Source organism: Falco cherrug, chromosome 2 (genome assembly GCF_023634085.1).
Source record: "Falco cherrug isolate bFalChe1 chromosome 2, bFalChe1.pri, whole genome shotgun sequence".
Taxonomy (NCBI): Eukaryota; Metazoa; Chordata; class Aves; order Falconiformes; family Falconidae; genus Falco; species Falco cherrug.
This window is the reverse complement of record NC_073698.1, coordinates 59,083,862-59,104,985: the sequence shown is the minus strand read 5'-3', so window position 1 is coordinate 59,104,985 and position 21,124 is coordinate 59,083,862. Positions and strand designations below refer to the sequence as shown.

The following is a 21,124-nucleotide window of genomic DNA, read 5'->3' as shown; positions in this document are numbered from 1 at the left end:
AATTACAGGAAGAAAAATTTGCAGTTAAAAGAAAAAAAAGATTGTAATGTGCTTACGTGTTGATCATCAAATGTTTCTATTATTTCCATATCTCCAAAGTATTACAGTGTTAATATTTATAGTAACAGGTTTTATTATATTTACAGTTTAATCTTATATTCTTAATTTATATGGGTTTATTGTTTAATATGACTTTGTAATTTGGATATTCAATAAAAACTTGACATTTCCATAATTGTTTCATGAAACTGAGCCTCTATAGAAAACTTCAGAGCATTTCACTCAGAGGCAGTTTTGTTTATCCGTGTTTATTTTCACCTCCCCTTAGGATACTGTAAGTAACTCAGTGTAATTGATTGTGAGAGCAATTATACATAATCCAAGGAGGATTTTACATTCTGGCCACAGGGTTGCATGGAAATAATTCCTGTCTTCTTTAGATTCACCTGTTCATTTTATTACATATCTGTTTCAAAGTCTTTCTGATTTTAGTTCATTATTGCAGGAGTAAGCATGATAAAACGTAAATGCTTTTAATGCCAATGTCCTCACAATTTTATGTACTGGCTGCCTGGAGTTGAGCCTAATAGTTTATGTTTAACAATATTAATTCCAGTGACACATGGAGGTGGTGCTGTTGATTTTTTTTTTAAAATGCGATGTCCTCTTCCTCACCACTGAACCAGTTCTGCAGCAGCTTAATTTGTGATTTGGGAAAGCACCATCACTGAGATGAATCATAAAGTTGTGGCTTAGCAGCCCCTGCCCAATTCTTGGCAATTTTCTTAAATGCAGAGTATTGAACAGGATAGCTTAACTGTTCAGCTACCTGAATTTCCCATATACTTTTAGCTTACTAAGAGTTTTTTTCCTCATTTGAAGGAGAGTTGTGGCTTGCCCCGACTGTTGGTGTTATTCCCTGGGGATTGGGAGAGGGAAGGTGAATGGTATCGACCTTTAGATTGGTAAAATATTTTCGTAACTCTTCAGATGGGACTGTTACAAATTATTCTACTGGATAAGTCCAGCACTTTTGGTAGAGAGTGAAAGGAAACAGAACTTTTCCTCCAAGTATCCTTAAAACTTACATGAAGTATAGTAAGTTACTAACATGTATGAAACAAGTAGGGTTTTTTAAATGTTTTGTTAGTGACTGTAAGGCTCTTTAGTTGTTGCTGAAATCTAAAATTTTTTTGCAGGGCTTAGCTTAATCTTGTTTAAGTCTTTTGACTACAGGTGTTTGGGGTATTCTTTTGTTCTGTGTTTTACCTGTGTTAATTATAATGAAGGATGTTGGAGGCAGAGAACAGGACATGCAACTGGCCTAATAATACTCTGTGGCAAGATTTTTCTCCATCAGGACCCATCCTGTTTTAGTACTTACTTTTAAGACAGCAATGCTGCTTCACCAAACTTCCTCCTACAGTGAGAGAAGTAGGGATAACTCTTGGAAAAAGTTTTGAGGCTAGTGACAAAATATGTTTGTCTTTCAGATCCCCAGCTCAAGGGTATAGTGACCAGGTTATATTGCAGGCAAGGCTACTACTTGCAAATGCACCCCGATGGAAGTCTCGATGGAACCAAGGATGACAGCAGTAATTCTAGTAAGTGACTGCCCCAGGGGAATGTCTTAATCGCACACACAGACTGCATCACTCAAGTGTGTACGTGCAGACACAGTGTTAATGCCTTTGGAGGGTTTCTGAATGTGTTTTGTCAAAAGGAGGAGGGTTCTGTCCATTTGAAGCCTCATGACCGCCAGTATGGCTCATGTGGGACGTTGGCCTAAATGTATTCCCTCTGAAGGGGAAGGCGTAAATGCTGATGGACCTCAAGGGTGAGATATTTAGGCCAATGGTTGTCTTCTGGTAATTTTATTAAAATGTTAAAATTACATTTAAAATATTTTATAAGTAATATAATATATATATGACATAAATGTCTTATCTTGAAATAAATAACAACAACAACAAAAAGATGGAAACAAAAATTCCTTGAAAATTCTGATCATATGGGCCCTGATTCAACAAAGCGAACAAGTGTATGTCTAACTGTCAAAGTCCTGCTTAAAACACATGCTGAAGTACCTTGCTGAATGGGAGCTAAAGATCCCACAGTCCCAATACCAGCAAGAGTTCCAATGACTTTAAGAGAACTTCTGCCAATGTAGGGACTGTGAAAGTGGCAGTTTTCAAAAATATTGCAAACAAAAGTGGTCTTGAAAATCCATGGGTTGCTGGTTTGATACTGTTTTCCTATGATACTGCCACATATTTTTATTCAGTGAGCATATGTATGTTTGATAACTTCAGCTGCAAATGATAATTAAGCAAACCTATTCTTACTCTAGAAACGGTTGGGTTTTAATTTTCTGTTTAGCAGAGAACATTTGTATTTTGTTTATTTTAATGATAATGGCATATTTAAGTAACATTTCTGTGTGATCTTGAGGTCCATTTTAAGCAATTTTAATATAAAAGTTGTATCTTTCTATTATGCATATGTAAATAAGCCTTTAGTTTCCTCAAAAATTTTGGAATTAGGCTATAGAAATTAAGGGATTTGAGATTTCTGCTTTGCTTTCATTAGGTCCTTTTTTTATCTGTTAATGCACGGCTGTCATTTTTAACACATTTCATCAACAGATAGCATGATCATCTGTTATTGTTTGGGGTTTTTTTAGAATTGATAAAAATAATTTATTAACATATTTTGATGTGTATTTCTCTGCTTGTTTTCCAAGTGTTGTTTTATATCACACATACCCCCTCTTGTTTCTTTTCTTCCCTTCTTCCCTCAGTGTGTCCATCTCTCATGACTGCTTCTGTACTGGACTAGATAGTAAGACCTTGTACAGACAAGATAATTATTGCTTTTTATAGAAGCTTTGTCTATATGAGGTCCAAGAAATCTGGCTTGGAGTGTGAGTGTTTCTCTCTCTCTCCTTCTCCTTCTCTCTCTGCCCATCTCTCTTATTTTCAGCTTCAGTGAAGAGGTGTGTATGACTGCAACAATTTTGGAATATTTCAATGTTATTTCTGGGGTTTTAAAATCTTAGAACTCTTTGGGCTTTGAATCTTTGCAAAACTACACCAGAGTGCCTTACTTTCCTCTTTTTGCTGTTGTCAGCTTTAAAAATCTTCCTTTATATTGCTTACTATGTCATTTTCCCTTTCTCTCCCCTCTTCCCTGCCTTTCTGGATTTCCATCTGTATGCCATATCTCTTATTCTTGTTATTCCAGAATATAGAATGAATACTCCATATTATAAATATTCTGAAATATAGAAATTGTCTGAACCTAACCAAATACCATATAGCAGTATTGTGTATTTTGGATAAATGCTGTTAGATAACACTGTGCTTTATTTCAACATGATTTTTAGGCTAATACAAGTTTTTTTCCATAATGGGATGTTTTTCTCTCTTTAGCTGGTGCGATTCACTATTTTTTTTCTTCATTAGTCCAATTTTACAATATTGTTTAGTAAAGACAGTTTAGACCATAAGAACGTAAAATTAATGTTTGCCAGGAAAGCATACAATTTCCACCTTGAATTTTGCAGGTATATATGTATCAACACTATATTAAGAGCTGAAAAGACTGATCCATCGGGTATACTCATGAATATATGAATATGTGCCTGTTTCTTTCATGTCGGTCTTCCTCCTTAGTTCTTATCCCTTCCCACTCTGTTTCCTTCCATTTCCTGTTGAACTTTTTGTTTCCTATTGCTTTTCTTTATTGCAGCATATTTTGTTTTTCCTTTTCTCTTTTATTTTAAAACAGTATTTTTTTTTCCTTGATAGAATTCCTAGTATTTTGATATTTTGTTTTGTGAGCTCCTTATCATTATAATCTCCACCTGAAGCATTCCAGTAAATACATTTTGGCAGTTGCCAGAGGGGGAAAATCCCGATTCTGACCATGGAGCTTTCAGGCTGCCTGTTTAATGTGCCCAGTGGGCGAAAGGATGGACATATATTAGCTGTCAATAGGATAGGTAGAACGCTTACCTTGATAGTGAGGATGACTTCCATTCGAAGTGTGTTTCATGAAAATGGAGGAAATACAGACTGCCAAAGGGTGTGCATCTCTGCCAGCCTTCCACCATCTTCTGCACTATTCACTGTCCCTGAAGCCTGTGAAAGGGTCCTCTTCATGCACTGATCATCTGAGTAGCTGAGTGTTGGAGAAACCTGAGTGAGTGAGTAGCGAATGACAGAGAAGTGATTTCTCTCTTGTCTTCAGCATAAAACTGTTTGAAGCTTAGTCATGCCACTACTTCATGTGCCATAGACAATTTGTTGTGTCAAGCAGTTAGAGTGCTTTAAGTTTAAATTCCCTTAAGTGCATATATCATTTTGTACTCATTTTACATGTATGTCAGTAAAGTTACACACTACTGGAGTCATAGTGTTATAGAGAGGTAGCACAAAGTCAGATTAAGATGTAGTCTGTTCAAATTGAGTGATTCTGTTCACACCCATTTTATTGTTTGTCTTTAAAGCTTCTTGGTAGTCTCTTTACTGTGACTTTTTGCTTCTATCTGAAGTCAAAATTAGTTTTACCAGTGGTTTCAGTCAGCTGATACAGTGCAAGCCGTTGCTCTGTCTTGCCTTAATTCTGAGTAAAGGGTAGAGTCTGCAGGGATAGATGGCAATATTTGTAATGTATTGCTGTGCACAAACCCTTGATTGAAAAAAGAAAAAAGAAGTGACTGCTTGTAATTGCATCCCTGAACGTACTTTCGTCTGCTCATGTTGGTGGCCAAACTATTAGAACCCAATCTAAATAGACTGATGGGTTTCATGTCATTGTTTTAAAGTTGGTTTTTTTTTGGTATCTTTTCCAAGTTAGTGATGTTTTGTGACAGAGTATGAATTAATACACCTATTGGTTAATGGTGCTGAGGTTCCTTAAATCATATCACCAGACCAAAGCTGTTAGCTTAAATCATCTTGTGTGCAGTATCTACTTTTTTGCCAAACTCAGTGATCTGTGGAAAGAGGCTTTATTACATTGCTTTTCTTGGCTTAGCTGGTTTTCTTTTTCCTTTCTCTAATGCCTTACAGTTTCTGCTTTGGTTTTGTGGCTTGTTGCTAGTGATAGCAGAAGTGACTGTGGTTAAAGCTGTAGGATTAGTTACTGAGGTCCTACTCAGTGTAGTTGTCCCTCTCTAGCTCTAATTTTCCTGTATTTTACAGCAGTTCTTAGCGTTTCTTGGTGTGAACGGAACTTGCTTCAGTGTTGTCCATTGGCCTTATCATTATTAATTTGGAAAAACAAGCTCCTTCACAGAAACTGTAAAGAAATAGAAGAGACTTCCATGTTGTACTTGTGGTAACAAGTGTTACATTCCCCTCTGGTCTTCCTCGCCACCCAAAATGGTTCATTTTCAGGCTTTGGTCTATCTTCAAAGCTTTGTCTCATGAATGAAGGCTGGGTTTAGTAGGAAGACTAATTAATTGGAGAAACAGGCAATTCTGATTCTTTAATTTCGGAGATTGAAACCCTGAATCTCTCAGTGCTATGGCTTATTTTGATTCACCTGAAGAGTGTATCTTGGCCAGCAACCACTGCAAAAATTCAACATAAATTATGATACTTTCCGTAATGGGTGCTAAAACTGATTTTAACACTCAAATGTTGCTATTTGTGCCCCTTAGGAAATTACAGTCATGTTTAAAACAGATTAAAAGAGCATTACTCATTTGTAGCCTTATTTCATAAACAGATGAATGCTAAAGATAACATTACGCAAGCAGCTTTGATTTGGCTGTGCTGTACACATCTTTTGCTTATTTATGCAGCAACATGCTGTACTTCCTTTGTGGTGCTTGGTACCTGGTAGAGTTGCTGTTCAGGAAATCATGCATTCATTTAATATTTCTTTATTTTCATCTTTAAATGCATGATCCTAATGCTGTATTCATGTCTTCCAAACTGAATGTGGAAGTATTAACTTTTTAATGTCTTTCCAAAGTACCTACCACTATCATATTTTGGTTTGAAGATATTAATAAAATAATCTTCACAGCACCCTTGTAAGGTAAAGGAGATAATTAGACAGAAATAATGCACATGAAGATTAAAAAACAACACCTGCAATGATGTTGAGTTTGGATTACTGAATGTTAAATTTGGATTACTGAACTGAAATATTTGCAGTCTGATTTTCATACTGTTTTTTACTGCGGTTTGTCTTCAAAGAATTACACAGGCATTTAGTCATCTATTTACATCACCTTTGGGAGTTAGGTAAGCCTGTTTCTCCCATCGGTATCATCTTAGTCAGTATGACAGGATCAATGCAGGCCATGTTCAGCCATACTAAAAAGTACGTTTAAATTAAGTCTTGTGTAACGTCAGGCAGGTAGAATGGGTTTTCTCTGTAAGAAATGGATGAATATAGTATCAACTTCCCTGCACTCATTGCCAATCTAAAAGATGTTCTGATGGAGTTGTCATTTTTGCCTGTAGGCCTGCAGATGGAAATCAAAGAAATAGTTGCCTTGATCTGATTGCAGATTTGGTGCTGTGGGAAGCTTTGTTAACTGACACAAGGGCCATGCACATGTAGAACAGGTAGCAAATTTATAAGCCTCAACCAACTGGTCTATACCAAGCTTCTTGAGGAAAAAAGGTGATCTGTAATGGCAATTTTCTTGTAGCTACAAGCCAGTTGTATCTAAATAGACTTTCACAAGGATACGGAAATAAGACATTCAGATTTTAAGTTAATAGACATTAAAAAAAGGAAAAAGATATGTGGTGGTATTGTGTTTTGCTTAAGGAAGGAGTTATCAAAATGTGGACTTTAACTTTGGCTAAAACTTTCAGAGGATTAGAATCTAGCTCCAATTTATTCCCGCAAATCCCCTCCACCTAAAAAAATTACCTTTTTCATGCCAGTTGTTCCTGTTAACTGCCCCCCTACCCCTCGCCCCGCCACTGTCTGACCTTGTGTGTGGTGAAGTAGGCTTGCAGGCTTAGGAAAAGGGAGAGAAACCATTTGCGTTACAGTTGTGGGTTAGATGGAATATAAAGCAGAGCTAAGAATGTGGGCACAGTCTCGGCACTGACAAGGTGAAAGGGTTTTACTCATACCATTTTTGACAATTGCCTCACTTGTTTTCCCTGATGTTCCCATGTGTTACAGTTGGATTTGCCAGGCTTTATACTTAAGCATGCAGCGTGGGAGCACAGAGCACCGGGCAGAATTATATTTCCTGGGCTATTCCCGGGTACTCCCCCTCTCAACTCATCTGTGGACTCACTGGGCTGGTTTTAGGTACATGAAAATATTCAGGGACATCACTCCCCACTTAGTTTTGGGTTTGGATCATTGTCTTAAAGATAGAGGGAAGCTGGGGACACAGTTCTGTTTCAGACACATTATCTTTGGCTATGCAGACCTGAAATGCCAGCAAACTCTGGAAGGCTTTCTGGTTTTCTTAAGGCAGGTTCTTATTGGAATGTGGTAACACAGGTGACTCTTAGGAAGGTTTGAAATGTATAATTGGGCGTAAAAGTCCTGCTCAGTAAAGAGTACTGCACAGCCATGTTCTGGAGGAAATTTAATTTCCTTTGGCCAGCTTCAGAGCATGTAAAAACCACATGCTGTGCCTTACTGGTGCATGTTTTGCTCACCTCAATATGAAGCACATTGCTGAGCGTTTATCAATCAATAACTGAACGTAGACTGGCCTCCCTAGTTTCACCCAATATTGAAAGCTGAAATATTGAAATATTTTAAATATTCAATATATATTGAAACTGAAATATTTTGTGGAAGTTACTAAATATTCTGTATGTACAGAATTACAGCATTTCAGATCATGCTCTAAAATTCTATGGTCTTAAAATAATTATAGGATCTCTGACAATCTCTGATTAAAACTTTGCAGTAAAAGATACATTATATGCCCTCCTTCGTGCTTTCTAAATTCACCAACAACTATATGCCGCTCTAGGAGTTTTATAGGTTACACAAAACACTGCCATGTTACAGGGCTCTAATTCTCCTTCAGAGATGGTTTGGTTTTTTCTAGCTTTGCTAGAAAAAAATTTCTTGATAATACAGCAAATTATATCTACGTTCCAGAAGTTTTGACTGAACCACTATGATTTAGAGTTATTTTTCATTAGCAGTTTTCTATGGATGACTTGTCTTTTGTGTTCGCCTCTTCTCTTTATACAAATATTGTCTGTTTTTCCTTCCTGGTGCCCCCTCAATTGTTGCTGCCCTGCCTCTAGCATGGTGTTCAAATCCAGGTTTCCTTCTGGAATTTCTTTCCTTCTAGAAAAAAACCAACTCAACTGCCATCTGAAACCTTAGTTTTGTTGTGACAGACTCCCCCTCCACCACTCACAATAGCAGTTTCTCTGGTTTTGACAGTTTCATTTGAGGGTAATGGCTGATGTTAGTTTGTGGGGTTTTTTTTCTTAATTCCAAATGATATTGAACATTTGAAAGCCCTCAAGTCATGCAGTGTTTAGCCTATTTACTCTTAGGATATCTTGTCCATGGGTGCCATATTTCATTGGTTTACATTTTTTTGTGTGTAGATTAGAGAGGGAACCTTGTCTGTACTCAGTATGTTGCTAGTGAGCAGCTCAGCAAGATCCTAGTATGGTAGAGACTTTTGGAAACCACAGAAATGAAAATGCTATATATTTGTACTCATTCTTGTCTGATGTTATCTCTTTTGGTCTTCTTTGTAAACCCATAAATTTGTTTTCTGTTCTACCAGAGCTGTTTTGAATATATTTTTCTTTCTACAGCTGTAGGAAGTGCTCTGCTTTATACTGGCTTTGTACATTCCTAAAAGGATCTTACGTTATGTATTCTTTTTCTGCATGGCAATGTTGAAGGAAAAGCTTTTTTTCCCCCATCCAGTTCTATCTCTAAATTCTAATAGTCAACCTATGGTTTTTTGTCAGTTGTAAAGATTTTATCATCTTCATCATAAACTTTCTGTGGTTTTTGTGTCCTTTCACAAACCAGGAATTTTCACAACCTGAGAAAATGTACTTATCCACTGCAATTACATGACCCCTTTTCTTTTGATTTGGGCTTTACCTCTGGCGTTCTGGTTACAGATAGCCTCACAGGTGACACTTGCAGGTCACACCTATGGATGTCCTTCCTAAATTTTGAGGAACTCACTATAGGTGTTACTGTGTTCCTGAGACCTGGGTTGGTGGAACCATGGTCCTCACAATCTGTGTTGAACACACAGGTTGTGCTTTTGGTTTTCATCTAAGGACTTGTGAATCCTTGACTCATCCACAGTGGAAAAACACTTAGCATGAACTCTGGCTCATCCAGATCTTTTCTTCCAAGACTGTTTGATGTGTGCTTTGTGTTTGATTTCCTAGTATGAGTCAGTAAACTTTAGTAAAGGTGTGTGCTGTCATATTTTTAGAAGAATTGGTCAGTGTCTGCTACTTAAATAATTTTTTTGCTGTTATTCTGTGGTGAGACTGGTAAACTCCGGCTCTTCGCACTGGTCTTTTTCAGACACTAATCAAAGCTGTGGTTGGTTTTGTTATTACAGAGGTGTATACCATTGCTAGAGTATCTGCTATTAGCTGTTTTAAAAATTATTTTTCTTCCCCAGAATTTCAGTATTTGAACATGTTCTATATTCACTCAATAGCATTTATACACATTTAGAGTCAAGCACATATTTTGGTGCTTTTCTGAACAATGATAAGCCTCTGCCATTCCCTGAGGTCTGTGCACTACTGCTTGTATCAAATATAGAAGAAGAATCATAGAATCATAGAAGATCTCAAGTTGGAAGGGACCCATAAGGATTCATCAATTCCAACTCCCTGCTTCTTGCAGGACTCATCATTCCAAAGCCAAAAAAAAATAATAAAAAATCACTGATCCCTTGACAGCAATCTTTAATGAAAGCACATCTTAATTCAAAATCATAAAAAAGTCTAAGAAAAGAAAAAGCTACTTGCTAGAACTTCTGTAGGATAGCTCATCTGTATTACCCTTACGATCATTTTACATTGATGAAGGAACTGTTGGGCTCTTTGACTCTTTTCAGATTCCCTGAGATACTTATGTCTGCAGCGCTGCATAAATGATTACACTCCAGTCTGCTGTGCATTATGTTTGCTAGGTAGCACTTGTGCCAAATACCAATCTATTGTGATATTTATTGCTAGATAGATACTTAGGCTTTAATTTTAAGGATTAACTTTACTAGAAGCAAGATTTTCTGTATTAGTTTAATTTTAAAATTAAAAAAAATTATATGGGGAGTAGTTTTCTGTCTTTTTACTAATGATGTATATTAGAATATTGTAATAACCATAGTATATCCACATCTGGTCATGTTTTTTCTTCACAGCTTTATTCAACCTTATACCAGTGGGACTTCGAGTTGTTGCTATCCAGGGTGTAAAGACTGGGTTGTATATAGCTCTAAATGGAGAAGGTTTCCTCTACACATCAGTAAGTACTTTCTGAACTCTGTTTAAGAGGCAAAGCTCAAGTTGAAATCTACAGAGAAATGAGATGCATATTCACTTTTAAGAAGTTCTGTGGTGTGTATATATGTATATACGTATAGTACAGACACCTGTGTACCCATGTACGTATGCAGCATATCTATAAACGGATTACAGTCAAAATTACTGTGTAGTGTGTATGAAAGTCTGCGAGTTAGCAGTCCTAACAAAACATTCTGTAGAGCTCTTTTTCTGGTAGGCTATACTGGTAGTGTGCAATACACCACAAAGACTATTATTTTCAGTTAAATTCTCCAGAATTTTTAAATGAAGACCCACAATTACTTTCTTAGTGACTTATTGAACAGAATCAAAAAGCTGCTCTAACAGTTACTTTACTTTTATTGATAAGACTTACAAGTGTAACGTCTGTCTAAAAGGTCTAACAGCCTCACAGTTTATCACCATAATCTTGTAATTGTATACTTAGCATTATTGATTTTCTTTGTTTTGCTGATATCTGAAATAAAAGTTCTGTGAGGGACTGTATCTTTGTAGAATGATCAAAGTTTAAAGAAAAATCTTTTGAGTCACAAAGAAGACTGCCGGATAAAGTGATTGGAAAGTCCTCAAACTGTTTAAGGTATTCCGAACAATTTAATGCTAATCGCTCAGTGTGTTGTAGTGAATACAAAAATCCTCAGTTTTTTCTAAATTTAGTGTCTTCACCTCATTTGAAAGGCAAATGGGCTTTAATATGAACAGGCAGTTCTGTCAGGTATTAACAAGGTGGCTTAAAGGATTTTTTCATTACTATTTTTTTATTGCCATCTATGTTGAATTTATTTACATAGTGCTTTTTCCATTTTTTACGTCATATAGTTCTTAATTCCCCACTGAGTTACAACACAGTGCTTTGTTTTCAAAGTCCATTGAAAGGAAATTGGACAGATTAAGTTTCTGATGCCCTAAGGGGAAGTATTCTGTTTGTTTCAAATATACAATTGTCTGGGAAAAGCTAATTAGGAAGAAAAAATTGAACTAATCTTGAATGTCAATGTCAAGACAAAGAGAAAAATCGTCCTCATAAAATGTCTGCTGGAAACTCCAGCAGTATGATCTAAAACCTTTAATTTCTTCTGTTCAAAAAAAAAATATATCACAGGAAAACATGCAATATTTGGTGTCCAAAGGAAGAAAACTAGAAGAAAAACCCTAGAGCTATTAGAGAAAATGCATTGCTGATTTCTCAGTTCCTTCAATTCATGTGGGGAGTTCATTTCAGTATAATGGCATGAACAGTATTTTTTTAATCTGTTGGTACAGTTAAGAGTACATTCTTGACAAGCACTGTTTCTGAAATGAGTTCTCAGTCCTTCAGAAAGAAACATAATTTTCAGAAAATGAACAGTTTCCTGACGGGTAATTCTGTGCAGGGAGGGACCCTACATGAACAAATTCTGGCAGCTACTGTGTTTATGTATTGTTCTGGAGATGGTCCAAGTTAAATGAATGGTGTCATCTGAGGAAGGGAAAGGAGTGCAAAGTGCAAGGCAAGATAAGAAGACATGACTGGATCCAAACTTTTAATAGATGTGAACCTGACCCCTAGAACATCCTCAGGTCTAACAAGATTATTTCTGTCATGTCCGTGGGATTCTGAATTGCTTTGTTCCTATGTCTTTATTTTGAGCAACACAGATTACTTAGGTTGTGATCAATCTCATGGATATAAATAAAAGATTATGTATAAGGCAAATGTAAACCACATGTTTAATGTTTTGCAGGATTGCATATTCTTCATTGTCACTAATGGCAAGATTTTTGGACTTGGTGACTTCATATATTGCTGTAGTTATTGGCAACTTGTTGAGTACTTCTGAAATTTGTTCTGTGAATGTTGTTATATTTTGAGTTTATTCCACTTAAAAATTTATTGAGTGGTCTCAATCTGTCACTTTACCTTGTGTGAGGTAAGGAAATGAGTGTTTTCAGAATGTACTGCTTACTCTTTCTCATGCAGAGAATTAAGAGTGGCCCATTAAGTGACAAAGAGATGTGACATTAGAAAACTCAGTGGAAGCCTTTAGTTTTAGTATGTCTACAAAGTTATTTTCAACTTACACTTTTGTCAAGTTGAAAAGTAGTAATATTTGGTAATTATGCAAATTTAAAGGTAGTGATTTCAAAGTATCAGTGCTGTAATAAAGGTTTGATTGTTTCATATTAATCTATTGAAAACGTTGACAATCCATTTTTGTTTTAGCAATTGCCTGCTTTCGGCTTAGAAATTAATGCATTTGAAAATAAGAAGACAAAACATCAGAGAGAAGTCTGTCTTCTCCCTGAGGATCAAGATGAAGAAATACTGTGTGCAGAATATTTTAAATACTGTCATTTGTAGAAAAATCTTTTTAACCAATCACTTTCTATTACTGTCTTGGTGGGCTTTTTTGACTTTTTGTCATGGTTGTGTGTCTGTTGCACCTAAATGCAGAAGTTGTATATTACATGTCATATATGGTTTTCTCTTGCCAATTCAGGGGACGATGGGAGAGAAAAGTTTTCTAAGTTTCATATGCCAGCTATTATCATTGAGAAAAAAAAAAAAAAGTGGCACATAATGGGAATGTGAGTTAAAATTTACATATATTTAGATATATTACTAGTTTCTTACATTTTAAAAAAATGGAAGTATGCACTATAGACTAAGTAGCATTTATAGTCTGAGTTGAGACTGAAGTCCTGTATAGTCCTTCTCTGCAGAATACTTCACTGTCCCTTTTTCCATTCACAGTATATGAAACCCATAGCTTGTGAGAATATCCTACATGTTGATGCCTCTTTTCAGAGGTTGAAGGCCCCAACTCAATTATTTGTGTCATAGGGTTCACATTATGTTGACTAATTAAGCAGCAGCGCTGACAGGAAAGGTATTATGTGTGATCCTGCTTTCTCTGATATGAAGTAACAACTAAGAAGAAAATGAAGGTACAGTGACAGACCAGTTTTACATACAGATTATCAAATACAAAAAATCAGATTTGCATTATTTCCCTGCTTTGTTTGGTTTATTTTAATATTTTTAATGGTTGTTTGTGTCAGTTTGGGAGTTTCTTGGGGTTTTTTTTTTGTATTTTCTTCTGCTACATTTAAGTTTTTTTCAAGTAATTCACAGAATTAGACCTAGAAAAAAAGTGCAGAAGTTTCACAGAGGAGTGTTACAGCATTATTTCTTTCTTAGAACAGAAATAGAAGGACAGCAAATTGTGTAGGAAAGTCAGTCTCGAGAGCTTTTCATATCTGTTTTGCCTGCTGCAGCAGATGAAATTTCTATTCTGTCCTTTGGGGATGGATCGAGTCAGGGTCCCTAACATATGCTATCAAAGCCTTGCAAATAAAAGAGAAGCAAAATCTTTGGAGTTTGATATGGCTTTGCAGAATTCCTGAAAGAAAATACTTTTCCAAAATTTTAACCCTATTTTTCAATGCATTTAAATTAATTATTGTAATGCCATGATTTATTATTTTCTATCATATAAAATATGAGAACAAAAGCCTTTTCATGTTCATTTTTTTCCTTGCTATTTTAAGGGTTAGCCCACTTAAATACTATCCATTAATCTCACCTTTTTTTAAGTTTTGGTTTATTGCATCCAGCTTTATTTCTCTGTGTGTATGTGTGTGTATACTTACACTTATATATGTATATCCATATATATATCCAGTTGTAATCAGGATATATTTATTTAGTGGCAGCCACCCAACTCTAGATGTATACTAGTAAGTAACAAGAATTATAAAAATGAGTTGAAATGAATTTTAGATGGATTAATGAACTGTGAGTAATTCAGTATTTATGACTGACTTCATCACTGTGAAAGCTAGTTGGAGAAGCTGGATTTTTCCACAAAAAAAATCTGACTTACTAGCAAGATTTTTGACATAATAGTTATGGACTTTATATGTCCATATCCCAAAATATGCCATACTTCGATCTCACCTTTGGAAAGGTTGGGCAAGATAAGGTTTTGTTTCCAGGGTTGATCTTATCAAAATCAAAAGGAGTGGAACTGCATCCATGCACTGGAAAAATGAGCACAGCTGCAGGGATTCTCTATGGGGAACAGGTATTGCCTGCAGCAGGAAAATGGCAATGGCAGTACAGTACATGATGGCAGAAGCTTTTGTTGATTTTGATGCTAATTTTGGTGAACTTACTTTGAAAAAGGTTCACTACTTAACTTTCAGGGGAGCTGCAGCTTCTTGTTCTGTTTCTAGGATTTTTTCTATCATAACAGGATGGACTCAGAGGTAAAACAATATGTTAGCCCATTCTATGATTCCTGTCTTTCTAAGGTGAGGATAGGAAAGTCTTCTTGGACTATATCAATTAATTTCTTTAAAGAATTAACTGATGTATCTGGGAGGGTTTGGAAGGACACCTGGGGTGGTTTTTTTCATCCTAGAAGCAGTTTAGCAGGGTGTTGCCAACATTTGGTGGCTACTAGAGTAAGAGAAAAGGGAAAAACTAAAATGTATAAAGGAAAAATTTCCTAAGTCTAAACCACCTTTATTTGCTTGTGCTCTCTTCTTTGTGTTTCCTTTTTATCCTTTTCTTCTGCCAGTTTTCACTGAGACCTGAGGCACGGACGAAACCAGAAAGGGAAGAGTACACCTGTGATATTGTCAGCAGCAGATTCTAAAGGCATAGCAATCCACTGCCTGGTTTCTTAGTAAGGCTGATGAACTGCAGAGATGCTTTAAAAGATTGATTGAGCCTGCAGGGCCAGGTCTAAACTGCTTGGTAACCTCTTCCAGTGTGATGCCTGGCTGGACTTGTGCACTGTGTCTCCAGAGCTCCTCTTCTGGGTATGGGGCAGTGGGAACCTCACTGAGAGCGTATAGAGAGTAATGGAGAGACATGGCTGCGTTTCTGGGAGGTCTCACCAACTTTTCGTAATGTATTTCAGAATTAGCAATGGCACACTACTTGCTTTACAGAACCATTATCCTGTAAAATGGGGGGGTGTGTGTTTGATCTGCCATGATACATGGTTATGAGGGTGTTGGAAGGGTGTTGGCTGGGTAGTGTTTCTCCAGCAGTAAGATATCGGTCCATGTCACAGCCTTCACAAATGAGAGAAAACATCAATATCTGTTGCTGGGAAGTGTATTTGTTATATCACTCTGGCAACTCTCACCTAGAAAGAAAAGCCTTTGAAGATTTCTCCTGATATTTCAGCAGCTTCCCACTGCTCGTATTTCCACCACTTCTTTAAGCCCACATAACTGACCTGTCTGAGAACAAAATTCAGCCTCAAGGAAAAAGATAGGAGCATAGACAGTACAGCCTGCAAAAGAGTGAGAACTGAAGTAATGCGTACTTCTAGTATCTAAATCAAAGTCAAAGAAAAAAATAAGTTTCTGATAGCTTTGAAATAACAGTGCTTCACGTGTGCAGTACTTTGAAGGTTCAAAGGTGCATAAAATCTTATAATAAACAGAAGAGAAGGAAGCTTAAACTAGGGAAAACCAAAGAGGAAGTGTGATGTTTTAAAATTCATATATTTTTACAAGAATAATCAAAAAGAGGTTAATGTGACACCAAGGCAGCATTTTTCTGCTTTTTTTTGTTGATTTTGTGTTGCCACAGTATAACTGGTTGACTTACGTTTTGGCAGAGATTGTTCCCCATCTTGCAAGATACTGTAGAAACAGTTAGGAACGTACCTCTTTAGAGAGATGTGGACAGATATGAGCTTACATTATGATTTCAAAGAGGTAGGCTTTTGTTCTAGTATTCAGAAGTATACCGAATAATAGAATAGGGTAAATCTTGTTGCTCTTGAGGTATCTGTGCTTTTGTGAATGTAGCACATCAGAGTGGAGTGGCTCCTTTAATAATGTGATCAATAGGAAACATTTCTTATGTAAGTCTTATACTTTAGGGTCTCAGTCTGCTCCCATGCTCTTATCTGCCAGCAGAGACTTCCCTAAGACAGAGACAGGACCTTAGTTCACTTGTTATGACCTGGGTTGTGAACTACTCTGGCATACTTTGGAGTGAGCAAAATAGGTGAATTTAATTATTTGAAAATCACAGCTTATGTTAACAGTGGTATTTAAGAGCGTAAGCACATTGACTTCATGCAAGCTCCATCAGCTAGTTCTAAGGGCTTACTACTAAAGTATTCTTATGTATGAATACCTTCTTTGTGTAGCCTGTTAATTTTTACTCCATTTGGTATGGGTTGGAGGGTGACCTGTATTTGCTTCATATAACCAAGTTTGTTTGAGAGGGGAGTAAATAGCATGTTTGAGGGCTGTGTTCCTCTGTAACTTGGGCTGCATTGCTCAAAAGGTAAACAAGTTCAGCATGTTCCAGAAGTAGTAGAGACACACTGACAGGGAGGAGAAAATCATCTTATGCTTATTTATGTCTGTGTTTGGAGGTAGATAATTTACCTCTTAAGTTGCCTGCCAAAAATAAATACAGAAAATTGCTAATGTTTTGATTTATTCTATGGTGACACTTAAGAAACAGCTGATAACATACCCCTGCTGTATTGTACAAAATAGTGACAGATGTCCCTGCTACAGAGTATAGTAGAAAAGGGGTATAGAGTACATACTAAGTCCATGACTTTTTTCAGTGGGTTAGGTTTTCAGTACATTTTTTGATTGAATGTGCTGAAGGCAATGTTTTCACACACAAGATAAGGGAAAAAGGAGGCATGCACAGACACGTGAGAGTTTGATAGGGTAGGAGAGAAGGGAGAAGGAAAGAGGTGAATGGAATGAGGCTGACATGAGGAGACTGTGATAAGCAGGGATTTAAGAAAGTAGAGAAATAGCACAGTTGAGCAGAACAGAATTGTAGAAAGCCCTATGATTGTATCTTCATTGTAGAAATGTTTATGATGATATCACCATTGTTTGAGTCTGCTTGCATTTGTTACTACTCCTCTGAGGGTTGCACATGCCGAAATGGCTACTAGTTGAACTACGGTTCATAAACAGTACTAGTTAAAGAAATATGCTACTTTGAATATAGAAAAAGATAGTACTATAAAGATGTAGTATTTTAGTGTGGCCTCTTCATCTGTGGCAGCTGTTTCACGCTCCTGCCATTTAAATGCTGCACTGGGGGTAATCACAGAATCTTTCTCAAAACTTGCAGTGATGTTTCTTGCCACTTAAACCAAATATATGTGTTTTATTTGCTACATTAATGTTCACAGTATCCTTGACTGGACTTAGTTGGGTTTTTTAATCTATAAGAAACACTTTCATATTTGCTTACAATATTTATTTTCCTTTCCCACATCTATCTCTCATATGCACATGCAAAAAAATCTCTTGATATATGTGTTTTCTTTCCCTAAGATTACACAAACGTAGATAAATGTATCAAGGTTAAAAAGCTGCTCTTCCAAACTTCTTTTCAAAGCATGGAAGATCACAGTTAGCGGCTGCAGTTGTGTATTTTTCAACTAATGTTGTATGACAAGGAATAGTAACCCTAGGTAGGTATGCTAAAATAAGGTAATCTAATGTTTCAGGAATTAAGATGATTATCACAGCAATCAAGAGGAATGCTTTCCTCAACATATGGCATCGCTTACTACAGATGTGCTGAAGAAAGTTTTCCTCTGAACTATTGCGCAACGGTCACAGCCAAAGGCTGAGCACAGGCTTGATGGACCAGCAGCTTATCTAGTCTGTCGAATTTCTGCTTCTGGCAATTCTGCCTGTTACAGAACCCCCCCTGTATTTTTGGCCAATGTTTGTTTTGTTGCATAGATAGAACTACACTTTTCTGGACGTTTCTTTATCCTCAGTTTTGTTGTTCTTAGACCTTTGGGGTTATCTGTAATCCTAAATGTTGAATGCTGTCTCACTGCGTGTATTGTGTAATCTTCCAATACCTCTCTTGTCTTCTGTTCTTTTACTTCCCTGGTAATTGTCACTGCAGAAGCAAAAGGATCATGTTTACAATTTCTAATTTTCTATTCATTATGATGTAATCTTACTTATTCATTGCATCAAAGTATGAAAAGTAGCTACCAAAGATACAAAATCTCTCACATTTTAGACAATTATCAAAAGCATGTTTCCAAAACAAAACCCTACTACTTCTTTCTGTTATTGGTTGATGAATATTCAAAATATCTGAAGGCAATTGTAGATGGATTGTACGGTAAGTTTAAATCCTTTTCATAATAAATTTTATTCTTATGATGTAAAGACTTCTCACTGCAGCTCAAGATTTCCAGGTAAAGAACAAAAAATAAGTGTGTGGTGTAGAACAACAATTTGACACATATGGTGCTATTGCTGCTATAGCTGCATGGTTAATGCACCTTCTGTTATTCAGGGCTATTTCCAAAAGATATATGACTAGATACCAAGATAGATGAACAGAAATGAACTGTGAGCTTTTAAATATAAAGTCAATTTAAAAAAAAAAAGAAAGAAGAAAAAATTCTGCTGCGCTGAAGAATGGCTTTAGTCAAGTAAAAAAGTGCTTTCATTATGCAAGAAAAATTCAGTATTATCTTGCAGAAATGAAATAGTCAAATACATTTTTAAAGATTTTTTAATGATTTCTCTAAAACTTTTAATTAACGGGATCAGAATATTTAAGTTTTATCCTGTAATATTAACATGAAAGATGAAAATACTCTATTTACCTATGTAATTAAATAAAATTATGCAAGCATTCTATAACTTCAGGGAACTTGGTAAGGCACCCTATATAGTCTATAATCAGGTGATGTGGGCTCAAGTATGTATTAGTTTGTCGTTGTATCCTTGCAACACAGTTCTGTATAATATGTGGTCCTTAAGACTGAGCTGCAAAAGAAGGATGGTATATCTGATATGTTGTTATAGTGTGCAACCCTACACAACAGGGCTTTGTAGAAAATATATGTTTCTATAAATACCAAATGTACAAAAAAGCTGTAACAGTCTTCATCACTGTTGTAAAATGAAAGCATTATTTGCAATGCAATAGCTGTATGCGTAGCAATAGGTCTTCTGTATTAGTGTTACATATGTTAATGACTGACATAAATAGTATCCATTACATTCTTGTAAAAAAACACAGGTTTTGTATTATTGTTGATTTGTTTTGGTCTTGTTTTACCTTGCTGCTATGCACATTTGTTTTCTGGTTGCAGCATATTCATTTTTTCACTTACATAGGCAAGTGTGTAGCTAAGATTAGTGAACGATGGTCAGTGATGAATTTTTATCCTCTGTAATCTTCCCATATGCCAAGTGCCCCTGTGGAAAAACTTGGGATGTTTCAATTTCTTCCTCGTTGGTGAGGCAGCTTTAGGCATGGGCTGGATCCTGCAGGGAAACCTGACCATCTGGGCATAGAAATGCTGATTCTGCATGTCCTGAATAATGACCCCTCACCCTGGCCTCTTCTTTGTTGGCAGAGCCTATTAATCCAGGAGCTGCTCTAGGGTGTTCATGGCCCCTGTCTTATGGGTGCATGCTGGGGGGGACAGGAACTGCTTCCACCAGCTTTCCCTTGTTGAATTTTCTGTGGCCAAGGACTAGATACGGTGTGCATCTTTGAAGAGCTGTGACAGTCTGTGGGTGAATATGTCCACATACATGACTTGGATCATCTCTGAAGCCTTCTTATTCCCGTGGGACTAAACCTCTCAGAAAGGATAACTCGAGACCACTTTTTTTTCCCTTTAGCTAAATTTGTATTTAACTATTTGCTGATCACAGATCACTTACAATGTGAAAGTGTTAAGAGTAAATTTTAGATGTCTGGACAAAACTAGCTAGGAAAGCAAACATCTAGTAACTTCTGGTACACAGTTGTAATATATATCAAGTCTTCATCTCCTTCTGGTTTCTCATATCAAATTCCTCAGTTCTGCACTTTTTCAGCTGGCGACTTTCTCTAATAGTGTTCCTTGGGGTATTACTATGGATAGTCCATGATCATATATCCTCAGTTAGACAAGTATCATGGACCTTACAGCCTACTTTTGAAGTTGTTCTTTGTAGAGTGTGACTCTTTCCTGCCTTCTCATCTTTCTCTCATTGGGACACCATTCAGTCACCAGAGAGGCAGTTTTAGGTGGAGACAGGCAGTTCCAGACCTCCAGGAGGAATGTATGAGGTTTATCTGTCCTGTTACTAGACCAAGCGCGAGCTGTGGCGTGGTATCAGAACACTTAACAATAGCAGAGCTTTTTCTGCCCATAGTTTAGTGTAATCGCATGCATCTGCAATCAAATAAAATTTCCAGTTTCAAGTTTGTGAAGTACTGTCTGGACATTGGAACCCTCCAAAATTCTCAGAAGTACCAAGTGTTGGCCTAATTCTGATGCTAATTACAGTTGTTGATCGCATAGGTTGGCATACCGATCACTTTCAAAAATCTCTCTTGCAAGGGTTAAACTGGCAAGGTTTATTGTGCGATGTTTATTCAATATATTCTATTCGCTGTCAGATGAGAAGCTCTCTTGACTGATTCCTGTTGACTTGACAAGGATTCTTGTTTTCTAGCACACTACAAATACAGCCTTGGGGACATTCCGTCTCTCCCTGAGGGTGTCTCAAATAGAATCATAAATATGTAGAAAATCAGCAGTCAAACCTGAATCCT

At 36.6% G+C, this 21,124-nt stretch overlaps 1 protein-coding gene across 2 annotated transcripts in view; it reads left to right on the top strand.

The window, feature by feature from the left end:
* Positions 1-21,124, top strand: part of FGF14 (fibroblast growth factor 14) — a 415,520-nt gene that overhangs the window by 308,646 nt on the left and 85,750 nt on the right. For both annotated transcript variants that reach the window (XM_055703167.1, XM_055703168.1), the window contains exons 2-3: positions 1,494-1,604; positions 10,377-10,480. In XM_055703167.1, coding sequence (XP_055559142.1) covers positions 1,494-1,604; positions 10,377-10,480 — 215 coding nt within the window. The remainder of the gene's footprint in view (positions 1-1,493; positions 1,605-10,376; positions 10,481-21,124) is intronic.